The sequence below is a fragment of the Tiliqua scincoides genome, chromosome 3 (assembly GCF_035046505.1).
Source record: "Tiliqua scincoides isolate rTilSci1 chromosome 3, rTilSci1.hap2, whole genome shotgun sequence".
Lineage (NCBI taxonomy): Eukaryota > Metazoa > Chordata > Lepidosauria > Squamata > Scincidae > Tiliqua > Tiliqua scincoides.
In genome coordinates this window covers 62174048-62191972 of record NC_089823.1, presented here as the reverse complement: position 1 = coordinate 62191972, position 17925 = coordinate 62174048, and the positions used below count along the sequence as shown (strand labels likewise).

The 17925-nt window shown below is 42.6% G+C and overlaps 1 protein-coding gene across 2 annotated transcripts in view; it reads right to left on the bottom strand.

The window, feature by feature from the left end:
* The window catches only part of SIM2 (SIM bHLH transcription factor 2), a 72413-nt gene that overhangs the window by 6955 nt on the left and 47533 nt on the right, over positions 1-17925 (bottom strand). For both annotated transcript variants that reach the window (XM_066620817.1, XM_066620816.1), the window contains exons 5-8: positions 11352-11437; positions 8559-8758; positions 6162-6268; positions 1529-1676 (exon numbers count right to left, since the gene is read on the bottom strand). In XM_066620817.1, coding sequence (XP_066476914.1) covers positions 1529-1676; positions 6162-6268; positions 8559-8758; positions 11352-11437 — 541 coding nt within the window. The remainder of the gene's footprint in view (positions 1-1528; positions 1677-6161; positions 6269-8558; positions 8759-11351; positions 11438-17925) is intronic.

The window sequence follows — 17925 nt, the reverse complement described above, 5'->3', positions numbered from 1 at the left end:
CCCCCACTGAGATGGTGCAGGCTATCATGGACACAAGCAAGCCTTCCCAGTAAGCAAAGCATGTGATTTAGCCTACAATCCTCTCCACACTTTCCTAGGAGTAAGCCCCATTGACTGCAATGGGGCTTACTTCTGAGTAGAACCACATAGGGCTGGACTCTTAAAAGCTCAGCAGGACAGCTGGCAACAGGGAGGGCTGAGTACAGAGAGGATTGATAACAGCTGCTTTAGTTTCCTTCCATCCGGAAGTGTCAGGCTGCAATGTATTTGCGTAACTCTAAGGAATTTAGTACAACACATTTTTGTTAATCACACCAAGTCACAGAACAGAACTAATGTGGGTAAATAGGCTCCACAGGTGCCTATTCCACAGAATATATATATATTCTTCAGACCCTGTATATTAAAACTGAGTCCTTTAAGTCTACACAGAAAGAAAAGGCACACTTTGAAAAATTGTTAGACGGGTGGTTCTCTATTTCAAAATAGATTAAAAAAAGATTTTTAAACTTAAACTTAATTTACTTAGGGCACAAGCCTAACCAACTTTCCAGCACTGACCTAGCCGCAATGCAGCCCCAGGGTAAGGTAACAAACATGCCCTTACCTTGAGGAGGCCTCTTTGACTGCCTCCCCACTGCAAGATGCAGTGCACACCACACTGGCACAACTATGTCATTGCTCAAAAGTTGGTTAGGATTGCGCCCTTACTTAGCTAATTGATTTATTTGATTTTATCATATGGGGTGTTAAAAATTTTCCTGCTTGATGATGTCACTTCCAGCCATGGCATCACTTCAAGGTGGGTCCTTACAGATCATTCTAAAAAGTGGGTCCTGGTGCTTAAAGGTTTGAGAAGCACTGCTCTATTTACATTTAATAGGTATTAAAGAGATTGTTCAATACACATATTGCAGTTCTGAACCACTACACATATTGCATGGCAGAATTCTGTTGTAGTTCAACACTTGAATTCTTGGTATGTAAAAGCCTTTTCTGTGATGGTATTAATACAATGGAATGCCCTATTGAAGGAAGTCCAGTTGGCCCCATCACTGCTTGCCTTTCAATGAATCGTGAAGACATTCCTTTTCTAATCTTTTTCCAGGTGTTGCTTTTTAAATTGTTTATCAGATTATTGATGCTTTTATTCTAATTTTTACTTTTTCTGCTGTCTTAGTTTAGTTTTGCCTGATGTTATCATTTTTAAAATGTTTATCATGTTATTAGTTCGCCTTGTATTCCACTTGTAGAAAGGATAAAAATGTTTTAAGTAAATAAATTCAACTTAGGTGGACTAGAACAGGCACATCAATTTTTTTTGCTTGAAAAAAATTTAGGTGGCAATCTAATTGAAACAAATATTATAAAGAACAAGAAATACATAGTTTTGTTATTAAATATTAAGGAACCAATATTTAAGGAACACAAGGAAAAACAAGAAGGAAGAAATAAGATATAGTTGTGCACTTAAGACATTAGTGTGCGACGTCAATGTGGCATATAGTAGTAGGAAATATGAACTTACGTTAGGACATAATTGACACTCACTATGCAGTGAGGTCGTGATGAGCGGCTATTGTGGACAATGGTGGCATAGCTCTGGACCCAAACCCAGCCACCGTTCTTTGACAGTAATCGATAGTACTTGGTTGTGACTTGTCCTTTCACGAGCACTATAAAACATGAGAAGGATTTATTTTCATTTCACTTTGCACCAATTTTTTCAATGACACTTTTATAATCTGCCTTTCCTCCCAGGAGCTCAAGGTGATGTATAGGTTTCTGAGGTGATCTTCCTGGGACAGTGATTCAGACTGTGCCCATTTCAAGGTAGATTATCATGTCCCCTCAGATCATATCCACTATTACTACTACACCACCACCTGTGGTTTATTTGTTTTAAAAAAAAAAGTTAGCACAATTTGATACCTATAACAAGTAAGAAATACATGGTGCAAAAGACTTAACATAATTCTGTATTTAAGAAGCATCCATTGTGGTTGCACGTTCTCTGCATCCAGATGTTAACATAAAATCCAACCAATAAAAAAACCTAAAACAGTGGTTCTCAAACTAGGGTGTAGCGACACCCCAGCCTGAGGACCCTGACCTCTGCCATCTTAAGGGGCGGTGGGGGGAATATAGCGAAGCAACAGACAGGATTGTGCCACTTTTGAGGGGCGCAGGGGATTTCCTGTACTCACCAGAGGCTGTAGCAGGCTCCAGAGGTGCAGGGACCCCCCCCCCCCCCGAGAGCCTTTGCAGGGCTTCCCAAAGCGCGCAAACTATCAAAAATAATCATGACCTACTTCTGGCTTTTGGTCGTGAAATGGAGGTGGGTTGCGATTGTTATTTTTGACAGTTTGTGTGCTTCGGGAAACCCAGTAGAGGCTTGCGCAGGGTTCCCCACACCCCTTGGAGCCTGCTGCAGCCTCTGGTGAGTGCAGGAAGCTCCCGTGCCCCTCAAAAGTGAGGTGATCCAGGAGATAATTTTGCTCCCCTCCCCTGCAAGAACTTACAGCGGGACTCAGACTCCTGGAGAGTTTGAGAACCACTGCCCTAAAACATAGTATATTTTTAAAAATTGGTATTTGTGCCTTCATTTGCAAAATCCTTTGTAATTTGGAAAATTATCAAGTTTCTTCAGTGTCTTATATTGTGCAGACCAGTGGTTCCCATCCAGGGGTCCAGACCCAAATGAGGGTCACAAGGATGTTCCTGAGAGTCCTAAGAAGCAGCTTTCCCTGTAAGCTGCGTGGCCGTGCAGCTGAAATCAAAGCCCTGTGCAGCTTCCCTCTCGGCACTCCAGAGCTTGGCAATGACATCCCTGAATTCCAGCCTCTTTTATACCCTGTTCTTAACAATTTGTCTTGATCATATGTCTAAAGGAATTGTGTGACTGTACTGTCTGTATTATGATCCTGTTTATTTATGATGGAACTACAGCCACAAGAGCATAACAAACCTGGCAGGTGCTCTTTGCAGGAAAAGAGTTAAATGCACACTGCTTTTTCTCCTATAATCATTCCACCCTTAGTAATCTCTCAGGAAACCATACCGTTCTGAAAAGGGCAATGCTCTTATTTTTTATCAAGTTGGTAGGGTCACTTTGCTTCTGATCTTGCATTAAAAACACCCAGTAAAGGGGGTTCGACTGAAAAGCTTCAGAAGTGTCTTTCTAGAACAGCACTGTTTTACTACCAAAGCAATCTGTGCAGACCAGGACCTCTTGGAATCCACTACAATCAACTGGTCAGATTTTTCTCAGTACCGTTACCTAGAAAAAATTTAGATTAAACCGTTTCCGGACACTTGTGTCTCTGTTTTGGTCCCTTACCAGATTCATCATGAAAAGTAAGAAGTGCTCTGGGAGGATTAATGTGGCTGGCTACTGTACAGAGCAAAGAAGCTATCAGTATACTGCCCCTTAAAGTCTTGAGAAATTGACCTTTACACCCTGCACTTTCAGCACTCTTAGTTTAGACTAGCACGGACACCCAAACTCCAGCCCACTGACCAGATCTGGCACACCATAAAAATTATTCACAGTGCAGTGGTCGTGAAGCCTTACCGTTCTGCCACGCAGCCAGCAATTTTTGCACCCAACACTGCCAAGCCTTGCACCCGGAAGCTGCTTCCCCAAGAAATCAAAGCACAGAGCCTTCTGGAGCAATTTCCCAAGGAAACAGCTCCCTGGCACAAGGCTGGGCAACATTAAGGCACAAAAGCTGCTAGCTGTGTGGTGGAATTATAAGGCTTCGCCACTGCTGTGCTCTGCCCAGAATAATTTTTCTGGCACACCTCAGGGCCACAGATTTAGAGCAACCTAAGGAATGCCCAATCCCTTTGCAGCCTGGTACAAAATGCATACTTTAACACTGTTCCAGAAATGGAAGTCAGAGATAAAGTGGGGGTGGTCAGAGCATACGTATTATCAACTGTATGCAGGACTCATAACTTTGAAGATCTATCGTTTCTAAGTAGGCAATATGCTATCCTTCTTTGGGGTTGGGGTCTCTGTGCAGTCACATCATGGAGACTAGCTAGTTTCCCCTACACCTGGAGATGGGTGCGGGTCTACCACAAGAAGACATTCTGCAGAATAGTGCACCCGAACAAGACATCAGCTCTGGCTCTCATGATCACGACATGATATTTAATGACGGAGGTGTTGACCACATTGCTGCTTTGAAAATGTTAAGGAGCAGGACACCTTGCTGGCTAGCAGCAAAGGAGAAAATCACTTTGATGGAGTGGCCCTTCAAGGAGGCTGGTGGCTCCTTCTTAGCCAACTAGAAAGCCAAAGAGAGTGTTGTTGTCACCCAGTGAGCCAGACACAGAGTGGAAACATTTTGCCCCTGCAGGATCCCTGCAATATCCCATAAAAAACCTATTGACTGCCCAGAATGAAGAGGTTCTGGTTATATAGAATGAAAGAGCTCTCTTAGCATCCAGCCTATCCGTAGGCACTTTTGTACACTGAAAAGGAATATTGAGACCATCTGAGGCAAAAAGGCGATGTCCAGTTTCAACATCCTCTGTGTGGGCTGAACCTGATGAACAGAGGACTAGAGCAGGGGTCTCCAAATCCCAGCCTGGGGGCCAGATGCAACCCACAGCAAGCCTCTTTCTGGCCTGCGGCCAACCTCTTGTCCCCTGAAAGCCTCTGGCCCACTCAACTGAACGTGACCAGAACTGTGCTCTGATTGTGTCTGGAGGGTGTTCTGAGGGCCAGAGGTTGAATGAATGAGCCCATTCATTCATTTATTCAGTCATCTAAGTTCTCTCTCTTATTTATTTAAATTTTATATTTAAATTTTTTTTCTGGCCCTCCACACTACACCAGATATTTGATGCGGCCCTCTGGCCAAAAAGTTTGGAGACTAGAGCATGGAACCTGGACTAGAGCATAGATCACACGGTTCACTGGTAGATGACATGTGGCTAGGAGCACTTGAACCTGATGCACAGATTGGAATGGTGATCTTGGAATTCTATAAGGAGAAATATCATGGTCTGACATTATCATCATTATCATTAATATACTGCTTTTCAACAAAAAGTTCCAACCGTTTTACATAGCAAAATAGATGGTTTCCTGTCCCTAAAGTACAAAAAGTCTCAAAAAGGATGTAGAAGAGACACCAGCAACTTCTGCTTCCTGTTTAGCATTAGCTTAAATACTGGATGAAACTAGTTCTATCAGCAGCTTGCTGTGTAGTGCTATAAGCTTAAATGCTTATAGTGACCTGTTTAAGCAAGAAAACTTTGACCCAGTGATATTAATGGGTATGGGGGGAGAGCAATCCACAGATAACTAAATCTGCGGGTATGGGAGCCCACTTGTATTTCTCACAGAATACTGAGACATCTGTTTTAAACTTAGTACTTTGGATTCCGATGCTAATACCTGATGCCCTGAATATTAATACATTCTGTTAATAATTGTGATAATACATGCCCTGAGAGAGAGTCCAAACTTTCCTCTACTATCCACTGGACTAACTTCAGAAGATTTCTTTCTAGCGCTTGTTCATGTTAGTGCCTGAGGGATTTTAGCAAAACCTTCAAATTGCAAATACCCTCAAATAGCAAAACAGGCAAATTGCAGGACTCCTGAATTGTCAGGCTATGAGAATATATGATTAAACACAGGTTAATTGATTATTGCCTAATTGATAATGTATGTGAAATACAAATTATTGTAGTTTATAAACTTTTAATCCGTTCCCTGGTTATTCTGAGATTTTTGGCAAAATACTGTGAAATCCTTGGGATATCTTCCATTAGTATTCCATCAACAGCTATAACAGACTGCTTTATTTGACTGTAAAGCTATATTCTTCTAAACACTGGTTTACCTATTCCCTCAAGTGGAAGACTATGGATGCAACACACAATTTCTTTACTTGCAAAATTCCTTTGTTTAACAGCTTCACTCACAGTTACAAAATGCCTCCATGGAAGACACGTGTAAAAATGAACATGAAACCCAGATGTAGACTGCAATAAACAACTATTTCACAGGTGAATTTTTCACAATGCATAAATAGGCACACATGCACAGAAAGGCTGTGACCAATCAGTTTCCAGGTGTATAAAAACCTATGACAGCTCATCACACATTACAATTAATTTATTTGGTTTCCATTACTTACAGAGGTGGTGAGCATATCGTAAATGAAATATATCACAGCCATGTACATGGTGGTAGAGAGTCTTCTCTATCAGGTCTTGTGGCTCATAACCAGTTAATTCAGTCACTCTAAAAGGAAGAATAGGGCTAATAAGCACCATCCCCATAAATGTTTCATTATAGTAAACAAATGTGATTATTTTCCTTCCAGAAATCAAGCTGGAAGGATATTCAGGATTATGGAAACACTCTGAATTATGTTTTCTTAACTTGGTCAATACAGGTAATATTGGGTCTTCATGCAGGAGAATCACATAAAAATAAAATATTTAGACTTCAAGACAATATTTTACTTGCATTTATTGAACACTACATAGTACCTGTCAATTCTCTACATCATTGGTTCTCAAACTCACTGGGAGTCCGAGAACTGATTCCAAGTGTTTGCAGGAGGGGGGATGTGCCCTGGCAATGCGCAGCAATCGCGACACCGCAGGCACTCAGAGTCTTGTCACCCTACCTGAGGGGGGTCTGCCAGCCTTGGAAAGGGTCCTGAGAGGCCCACAGCCCCCTCTGTGAGTCTTCCCCAAGCTTCGTTTTGCTCTGCTCTGCTGGTTAGAGCAACTTCCAGTTTACTTCTGGTTTAGTGGTAGTTGCTCAGACCGGCAAAGTGGAGTGAAATGAAGCTTGGGGGAGACCTGCAGAGGAGGCTGCAGACTTCCTTGACTCTCTCCAAGGCTGGTGGACCCCCTCAGGTAGGGTAGTTGCGATCACTATGTTGCTGCTAGGCCCTTAAGGGGAAATGACCCATTTTTTGTTCCAATGGTGGGTCGCGACCCACCACTTTAAGCACCACTGCTCCACATTATGATTCAGTAAGAGCATTCTGCCTTTCTAGCAGAAACCAACTTTTGGACATCGAAAGGATGGAACATGCACTGAATGCCCATTCATTTGGTGAGATAACAGTATGCTGTAGGCTGTCTATCCACTGGTTATGGAACTGAGAATGAACATTTACTTACTTCCAGAATGGACTAATACCAGGTTTTTAAAAACCTATTTAATAAAATTCTGTGCTGCTCTTCATCAGAAACATTAAAATAAAAGTACATAAGCAGTAATTTTTAAAAAGCAGTAAAACCACACTAAAAAATACAGCTGCAAATAAAACAGCAAGAAAAACAGCAGCATCCAAAAGTGACTAAAACCAATTTCAAGGACAAAAGCCGTAAGGAAACATTACAGACAGCATTAATTAGAAGGAAGGAAGCTGAGTAAGGGAATTCCAGAAGTAGAACTCGGAAAATCTCTTTCCATGGTAGCCTACCCACCTCCGTTATGAAGGCAGGGGCAGCCTGGGGTAGAGTTTTCATGAAGCTGGTACAAAAGCTGCAGAAGGATGTGGTTATCTATCCATAAGTAGAAGGATTCCAGAATGATTCTTAACACAGATGAAAGCAGCAGCTGAGGCACAAAGTGAGACTTTGGGGGTAATGACAGAACCCAAAATGCTACATGCCATAAGTGGATACTCTGCCACACTAGAGACAGCTGCTGGCTGGTATCATAGTTCTGTGGCCAGTCCAGCAATGATAGTTTTTCCTTTCTTAAATAATGACAAGACACTGGTCTACATCAGTAGTTCCCAAACTAGGGGTCGCAACCCAAACAAAGGTAACATGGATGTTTCTGAGGGTCACGGAAATGTCTTTATTAATATGTACTGAGGATCAACAGACTGAGAGAAAAACAAGTCCCAGTCAAAACAATTTGGGAGACACTGGTCTGGATGCACAATTCCCATTTCTTTACTTGAGTGGGGGAGGAGCAAGAGAGATACATTCCATGTGTACTTAAATGGCATGCACTTAATACTGTGGCAGTCCATTTTTCACTCAAAGCTGCTAGTGTCTTGCATGCTTCCTTCCTTCTCTGCACACAGTGAGCGAATGAAGGAAATAGTAAACAAAGATCCTTTTCTTCTCTGCTGACAAATTTACTCTTTTCAGAATTTATTACTGTGATCAGTATACAGAGCCTATAACCAGTTTATAAAGTCAAGACAGCGTAAAAAGTTATTGGTCTGTTTCAGAAGAGGGAATTAGAACAGAAGTGTATTGAAATTGAAGACAGACATGGACATTACAGAATAAGGACAGTGAAAACTGTAGCACAAAGATCTCAGCTGGGGACAGAATGTTAAAGTAAAATTACTGCTGAGGATAAAGGGATAAGTTCTGGTTTCTGTAGCCTGCTATAGTGTGATAACTTTCACTACTATCTGAACACGACTCCCAGCTTCCATTGCAATATTACCAGGTCACAAGAAAAGATGTGCTTGTGGATGCATATCTGCAAAAGACATGTGATCACATAGCTAACAGGCCTTTCAGGATTCTCTGTAGGTTTTACTTACCTGGAATCTAAGAATATTAGTTTCAAATCCAGGCTTGCTCTGAACATAAACATATTACTATGAAGTTTGATCTCAGTGATTGCACTGGGAGGTAATGATTGGCCTACAGCAACCAGTCCCACAATTTGGTAACAGGAATCATATAAAGACATATCCAACATGTACTGCCGTATCTTCAAGTAGCCACTGCAATGAATCACCTAGAATATGTGGGGAAAAAGGAAATATGTAAAAAGAGACTTCAGGGCCTCTTGATAATAATAGCAAAAACCCATGCAGTTTTTTTCTTGATTCTCCTGATAAATAGTCTAAGAAAATTAACCAAGTGTCCAATTAATTTGCCAGCAATGGTGGAAGTATATGGAGGTATGCTGGGTTTGTCTGTCAGTGGAACATCCCAACTAATTTTACATTAAATTTCAAAAATCTTGTGTCCATATAATTATTCAGTATATTTAAGTAACACAGCAGTGGTTCTCAAACTTTTAGTATTGGGACCCACTTTTTAGAATGACAATTTATCCAGGACCCACCAGAAGTGATGTCATTAACTAGGAAGTGACGTCATGGCCATAAGTGACATCATCAAGCAGGAAGTGTTTTCCTGAGAATGTAGCAAGCATGAAACTCCCCATGGCAAGCACTGAATTTGTGCTATTTTCCATATATAGGCAGGCTATAAGTAATTAAAATGAAGAATTATAAATAATTTAAAATAAAACAAATAAATAAGGGGAGATGAGATGAGGAAGCCAGCCCTATTCCACCGAGTGAATTCTCTCTGTAGCCTGCCTGCAAAAACCTCAAACTCCCCCCCCCCCAAAAAAAAACCACCATAAGATTTTCAGTCCTTCCCAATGCCTAGTTCAATTTAAGTTCTTATAGTTATGCCAGTTCAGTGCGATTTGGGACAAAATCAATTTTAAATTGAACATATTTTTTGTCTGGTCTGGATTGAGATTCAAAGTTTCCCTCCTAGTAACATTAACAACCCACAATGATGAAGAGAGGGAATGAGACTCCACCAGCAGACGGAGACGAAACTGGAAAACACTACAACTCTTTCCAATAAAGCAGTAGTTCCCAAATCTTTTAGCACCAGAACTTGCCTTTTTTTTTTTTTAATTACACACCATCAGGACCCATCTAGCTTTACCCAAAAAATACTCTTACCAGCTCAAGCCTCTTTTTACTGTAGTAAATACTGTATACTGTAGTATGGTGGGAGGCTGCCTTCTAGAGCACTTGTTGAGCTCTATGTGGATAGAATCAGGACCACTCTGGTAGCTTTGCACTCCCCTTCACCTGATCTTCCAGACGTGCCAAGGCATGTTTGCTTACTCACTGTAGTAGTGAGTAGTTGCAAACATGTGGCTTACTTTTGCTCTCCATAGAGCTTAATACATTTATCAGGTTGGAGGGAGGGACTTTCTTCTCTGGTGTTTTAGGGGGACTGTTTATCAGATTGGGACAATTCTGGTGGCACTGGATTCCTCTCCACCTGTCCTTTGCTTTGGCCCAATATATAGTCATCTACTCATGAGTAAATGCATGGTATTGCTCAGTTTCACTTTCCATAGGTTTCAATGCATTTTGCTTGTTTGAGAATCCCTGGTATACAGTATAATTATTTTGGAATAATTAAGAAGTAATTAAGGTATACAGGCATAATAAATTATTTTGTATTGGAAATTAATATATAGGTTGAGTCTCATTATTTGCGAGGGTTCTGTTCCCAGAACTCACGTGGATGGCAAAAATTGCACAATAGCAAAACAAATCTGTACAACACGAAGAAAAGCATTTTAAAGGGGTGCATTTTCCCCTTTTCCTGGGATCAGTACATTCCTTCTCATTTGCAGTGGCCATTCGTGTTGAGTCAAATCTGTGTATAAAAAATCAGTGTATAACAAGGTTGGACCTGTATATCCTGCTCTATCCCATGGGTCCAGGGTGTACGGGTGTGCCCCATACCCATGGGGGTCCATTCCAGGGACTCCCCCACGGTGTATACAGAAACTGCAGATATGAGGAACCCTGTCTCTGCACGGCCCCCACACCCCCCATGTGCACACCCATTAACGTTATTTAAATGCTTACCCCAGCAAAAATGTTCTTCCTTTACAGGGTCATTATAAAGCTTACAGTGATGCACAGGCTGCATCCTGTCAGCCTGAAACCACGAGATTGAGGTTAACAGGAAGCAGAAGTTATCTGCTTAATCTAGTCTTTTTCAAACGTTTAGGCTGCCAGAACCTGTGTGTTGCCATAAGTTTGAATGCTGATAGTAATGCTGTTCCAGTTCAGACATGCACTTCAATATTAGGTTTGTCAGAACTGGGGTAATACCTAGTAGAACGGGGGCATGTAGCTGCCATTAATTAGAGAAGAAATGTTCCACAGTCCCCATGCTTTCTGCACACTATACACAGTTGTTTCTTTCCCTGACCTGTACTCAGCACCATTTTTTAAGGGCTTATTCCTGAAGTGATCCCAGCTAAACACCAGTAGTAGCAAGCCATCATGTGGTACGTGAAGCCATCATGAAGCAAAATCAGAGTGAGCTTCAAGACCACAATCCTATTTTGCAGTACCCACTACAACTATTACTAAAGGGGGGTGGTTCTTGAAGAACAGAGGGGATTTTTTTGTTTTTTGAACAACTCCATTTCATTTTGGCTCAAGTCTACCATAAATAAGATACAGCCAGCTATATTATTGCAGAACATGTTTCTCTTAAAGTGAATTTGCAACATTCAGATCTCTGTTAGATGGCAATAATGAGCATTTTACCTTGTAACCACTACAGGTTAATCCTGCATTCCGCTTGGCCAAGACACACTTCATTCGCAGGAAAAAAGATCTCTCTATTTCATATTCTGAAAATGAAATACACACATTTAAGACTTTTCACAATATTCTTTTTGCCACTTGAACATTGCTTCCTAATATCAGTTGTGAAAATAAAATTTGTTTCTAAAGAAGACAGCATAAATGTGAAAGTGACAATTCAAGTCACAAAATCATAAACGCTATAACTCAGTTCTTTCAGTATATGCATGAACTTTCCCAGTTCCCACAGTAACCCACTCTCATATGTGCACCATTAGTCTTTGTGAGGACCAAAGTATTGATACTTAAAAGGTTCCTTGTTACTGCTACTTTTTGCAGTAAGGCACAGGAAGCTGCTTTAGACTGGGTCACACAATTGGTCCATCTAGCTTAGTATTGTTAACACTGACTTGCAGTGACTTTCCAGGGTTTCAGACAAGGATTGTTCCCTGAGCTATCTATACCAGGCATGTCAAACATAAGGCCTGCAGCATTAATGAGACCCCTGGAAGCCATTTATCTGCCCCCCGTTATAACCGGGCTTTCCCAGCAGGATAACCGGGCTCTCATATTTTAAAATTATGAACAAGATTTGCACATTGAGGAGCTGAGGAGGTTTTATGTGAGAAAAGGGGCTTATTTCTGGCCATCATCTGTGTGTAATGATGTCACTTCCTACTTAATGATGACACTTCTGGCCCTCTGCAGGCACCATGAATGCTGTTCAGCCCACTATGTGAAATGTGTTTGACACACCTGATCTATACCATGGATTGAACCCAAGACATTCTACCTGAAAAGAATCATCTCTGCCACTGAGTTACCATCAGAACAACTACACCAGATTGCATCCTTCCAGTAACACAGTCATCCCAAGACATTCCAAGGTTTGCTGACACAACTTAAGGCATACATAAAAAGGTCAATTCGCTCAAAAATGCAAATAAAATCTGTTGCTTCATACATTTAGATACAGTAGTTCAGTTGGTTGTGTTATAGGAATGGCACAAGCCCCCCCTCTCCAACATGCATCCAGCTTCTAGTATAGAAAGACTGCCTAGCTGCACAGCAGCCCCCTCCCTCCTTTTGTTAAAAAGAAGATCACACAATTAGGTGCATAGACAAGGTCCCTTTGATGCTGGAAGCTATGTGCAAGTTGAATAGGAGAGGCTAGTGCTGTTTCTTCATTAGTGCAGCATGGTTACATCTGAATATTTATCCACATGCAAAACAGTGCTGTCCCTAGCCCCTTACACTATCAGTTCTCAAGGAAAGAAATGACAAAGAACTAAGCCCACAGTTATAGGGTAAAATAACTCCTAGTTAAAATATTTTATATTTGGCAACTGTTCTTTTATAAAAATACACTACAATAATTCCATGCACTTTCAAGGCAATACCAAATAGTGCAAGTTTCCTACAAAATCCTAATGTAGCCATATGCAAAAACTAAACTGGAGATAGTCTAGATCAGGGGTGTCAAATATAAGGCCCGGGGGCCATATGTGGCCCCCAGAAGCTTTTTCTCCAGCTCTCAGCTGCTGAAGTGTTACAGCTGAAATGGCAGTCCACATGAAAATTGGGCTTTCCCAAATCTTGAAATATGATCAAGATTTGCTTACTTTCTCTTCTGTCATTTGTAGTTAATGAGTTTCTATATGAGAACAGGGTCTGATTTCTGGCCATTACCTGCTTAATGATGTCACTTTTTGCTTAATGACATCACTTCCGGCCCTCAGCTAGAGCACTGAATGCTAACTTCGGCCCTCTGTATGAAACGAGTTTGACACCCCTGGTCTAGATTGAAAAGTTATCACTTCCCCTAGCAAATGCCTACTTCTGACTACAATATGTGCTATAATCAATGTGTACCTGTCTCTTTGTTTTCTCCTCCGGGGGGGGGAACTATCTGGCAGCGGCAGCCATAAAAAGAGATGAAACTGAGGAAGGGAGGTTTCAGGACTCTAGTAGAAAGGGAGCTATAGCAGATTAATAATCAGTAGAAGAACCCTTCCCAGTGGTAAAGGGAGATCTCAGCCACTCAAGCTAGCTACTGTCAATAAGGCACACAAACATAGAAGCAGAGGTTTGGTTAAAGTTTCAGAAAAAAAACAAAACTTTTCTTATAGATCACAGCAGATTACATGTATCTTCTCATTAGGATGAGAAGCTTTACTGAATTTAGGGAACAGGGAACCCTAAAAGCTGTTCCCTTTGTGCGTGAGTGTGGTGGAGGGGCCAGCAAGCTGAGAGCTACGTAGAGTCTGTCCATTGAGAGTCTTGAGAGCATGTGGGCTAAGGGCAGGAAGGAGTTAAAGGACACACCTTCTGCAAGAACCACAAAGAGGGACAGGTTGATAGTCTCAGGTGACCTCCTGCAGGTAATATTACACCAATCTTCCTTTTTTTTATAATGCTTTATTTATTTATTACAGATATAGGTAAGGAAAATTGGATAGACTTAGGGCTAGGACTACATAGGTTACACACGAGGGTGGTGGCCATCGATTACAACAAACATTAATCCACACAAAATTAATAATCAATACAAAAATTATCATATTCTTTAACCCAACTGGTTAGTACTTTAACATTCCATATTTTTCCTCTAACCTTATCTATCCCATCATAAAAAAAAAAACACTTCAGACTTTTACTTATACACTCTTCTTACCACTAAACTAATCTCTAAAATAAAATCTTTCTTATCTAATTCTTAATTTCTAATATAACATCTAAAAAAGAAGTCTCCGATTACAATGGTATTACCTCATTCAATATCTCTTATAACATGTTATACATCATTTTCCATAACTATCCAATCAAGAAAGGCTTCAAATTTTTACTTATAGACTCTTCTTACCACTAAACGAACCTCTAAAATACAATCTCTTATCTGATTCTTAATTTCTAATATCACATCTAAAAACAAATATCTCCAATTACAATAATATTATACATCGCTTATCCACCACATATTTATTAACCCAAAATACAGGTTTAATATTTTCTCCAAAATAAATTGACATCTATAATTTATTTTATTTATCTTTTTTATAAAATAACCCTTTTATTTATCTTAATACCACTATAATTTACACCATACTTATATTCCAAAATTACAATTCCATCTAATTTATAATATTACACCAATCTTCCAACAGACTTTATCCCTACTATGATTTGAATACCATTATACCCCCTGCACTTTTTTAAAAATCATGAAAGGCAACGGAAGTTCCCCACCCCCTCAAAAATAGCGTACACAAGAACCACAGATTGGATTGGAACAGTGGTGGAGTCAAAGTCCTAAAGCCCTCCCACCCCCTGTCACAATTTTGTGGCTCCCTTGTAAATATTTATGGGCAACAAGTAAGACAAAGGACCACATTAAGAATTCATCATAGTATGTTGTTTGGCCTTTAAGGAGGCCTCTCATGTATGAGCAAATTGATTAATAGTACAATCCTATGCATGTCTACTCTAAGTCAGTTTTATTGCATTAAATGGGATTTACTCCCAGGTAAGTGTGTAAAGTAAGTCTCTCAGTAATAAAGTATGCAAAACATTTTTATGCCATTTTCACCAAATTAAGATGTATGTAGCCACACATCTTCACTCTACTAGTATGAAAACAATTTTTCATAACAAATTGTCTATGGACACGAATGACATGTAAGTAAAAAGCAGTATAGTGCATATGCAAACTCTCTCAAGGTTGGTCTTATTACATCTGGGTTTGAGGACATAAGGCAGAGGATGTCTCCTTGAGATAAGGGAACATTTGTCCCCTTGTCCTGAGGAAAGTCCAAGCAGACGCTATGGGGCTACCTGGCCTATACCAGAAAATAGCTGGTGCAGACCTGAGCAGCCTTGTATCAGTGGAAAGACCCAGCAGCAGGAAAGGATCTAGCAAGAGCCTCTGCTGCCGTCCCTGCCTTTTCCTGGGCTTGATCCACCCAGTGGTGTACCTGGGGGTCCCGGCGCCTGGACAACCCCCCCACACCCCTTGCCCCCACACCCCTTTTTCACCCCCCCACCTGTGACCAGGAAGTAATTGCGGTGACGTCATTGTCACCGCTATGACTTCCGTGCGGCTCCCTCCTCCGTTCCGCCTTTGGAAAAAGGGGGAACGAAGGAGACAGCCGAGGCCCCAACAGAGCCTTTCGCTCTGCTTGTAAGCGGTGCAGAGTTCTCCATTGGTGTGGTTTGTGGCTGCTGGAAACCCGCCTGTCTCGGGTGGTGCTTCCAGCAACCCCAGACCGCTCCAAAGTAGACCTCCGCACCACTTACAAGCAACGTGGAAGCCTCCATCAGGACCCCGGAAGCCTAGAGCATCAGCACTGATGCTCTAGGCCGCCCTCTTGCTTCCATTCCACAATAGTTCCAGAAGAACTATAGTTCCACTTTACAAAATCTCCTGCCTTCTCACTTCCAGAGGCCTCTCTGGAGGAGGCGAGGGCAGGGGCACCCGAGCTAGAGCATCAGCGCTGACGCTCTAGGCCACCCTCTCGCTTCCAAAGACCACTCTGGAGGAGGCAAGAGGGCAGGGGCATCTGGGCTAGAGCGTCAGTGCTGATGCTTTAGGCCACCCTCTCGCTTCCAGAGGCCTCTCCGGAGGTGGCGAGCGCAGGGGCACCTGGGCTACAGCGTCAGTGTGAAAGGAGTCACGCCGACACTCTAGGGCTTCCCTGCCCTCTCCTCCTATAAAGGAGGAGGTCGGGGGGGGCGGCCCTGTCTGGTGCTGAGTTGCTGCCGGAGAGGTAGCATCTTGCTGGCTCTCCAAGAGTGCTCCTGGGCGCCCCTCCTCCATTGGGAGGAGGCTCTTTTTTTAAAGGGAGAGAAGCCGGCGGAGCTGCTGGCTTCTCTCCCTTTAAGGAAAAAGGCGGGTAGGCGGCAGGGGGAGGCTTGAGGAAGCGCCCCTGGAGGTCAGTGCCTGGGGCATTTGCCCCGTTTGTCCCCCACCAGGTACGCCAGTGGATCCACCCAGCCCCTCTGTCGCCACCTTCCCCCACCCCATTAAAGCTCCTCCCCACCCTCCCTTGCACCACTTGGCATAAAACATACAATCACAGGCACCTGGTGCCTTTTCTACTACTATGCTTGCCATCCCTTGGCCATTGTAAAGTGCTTTCTGGCACTTTTGAAATGGCTGTCACCATGACAGCACATGTGAGACTGGCACTGTGGACTGTTAGCCAGCAATGCTATGTGCACTTACTTTTGAATAACCTTTGTTGAACAAAATACGACTTATCGCAGATACTAGCCTATAAGTCGATCCCACAGATAAGTCGAGGGTAGGCTTTGATAAAAAATCATGGGATTTTATATGGCCCTCGGATAAGTCAGGGCTTAAACTTAGGGGGGTGTCTGAGTCTTGACTAATTTTGTCTGATTTTACCCGAGTCAGATCCTGAAAAATAACCTACCAGTAATTGTTACCTAAGAACTGTAGTCACTAATTTATTAAAAACATAGTATTAAAAACACAATATACATACATAGTATGTATACATCTATACATACATGTATACATACGTACACTATTTTAATACTGTTTTTGCTATACGATGTACACATAGTATGTATACATCATATAGAAAAAAAGTATTTAAAATAGTCTCTAATTTATTAAAAACTATTATCTATTTCATTGATTATTAAGATACATTTTTATTCACTAATTTTTAAAATTGTATTCTTAACAACCATTTGTAAACACTATCAGAGTAAGGCCACAATCCCATCCACACTTTCCTGGGAGTAAGCCCCATTGACTTTAATGGGACTTACTTCTGAGTAGACAAGCCTAGGATTGGGCTCTAAGTACACTGGAAACAGCATCCCAGTAGAACCATTAATGAAATCCTCCTTTAAAGTGCCTGGTGCCTTAAGCCAAAGGCTCTATGTAGAACACACAACTGGGAGTGTGCAATGCAGTTCGCAGCAGAGAGACAAGCAACAAGGAGTGACTGAGCAGGTGCAGCTGCACATAGTTGGACCTGATATACTTGGAAGTAGACCCTCTGTGGAGGAATGGCAGCAGCGCCTCCGGGCCTCATGTGGAGTTCCTGGCAGCTATCCCCCTGCAGCCTGCACCCAGCCACTCCCCTCATCATTCCTGGTGCCAGAGGAGCCAGGGCATGTGGGGCAGTCACCCAGGCAGACTGAGGGGGCCATTTGCACCTGGGTGCGGGGGGGGGGAGACGACTTAGTAGGAGGATGGGCAGCTGTGCCTCCCCCCAGGCTGCACCTGGCCCGTTGCGCCTGGAGCCTCGGGAGGAGCCCTGGAGGGGGCAGGGCATGCAGGGGCAGCCTACCAGCGACAACTGCACTCCCTGCCACAGTCCCGCTGCCTGTGGGGGAAGGGAGCGGAGCGGGCGCGTCCTGGCTACTGCTGCTGCTCGCCAGACCAGCGGAGAGCAGGGAGCACTCAGGGAATGACCTGCGCTGCCCCGCGGCTGCGGCCAGCAGGGAGGGAGGGAGGCGCTGGGGAGCACCTGGCTGGGAGCAGCACAGGACGATCCCCGCG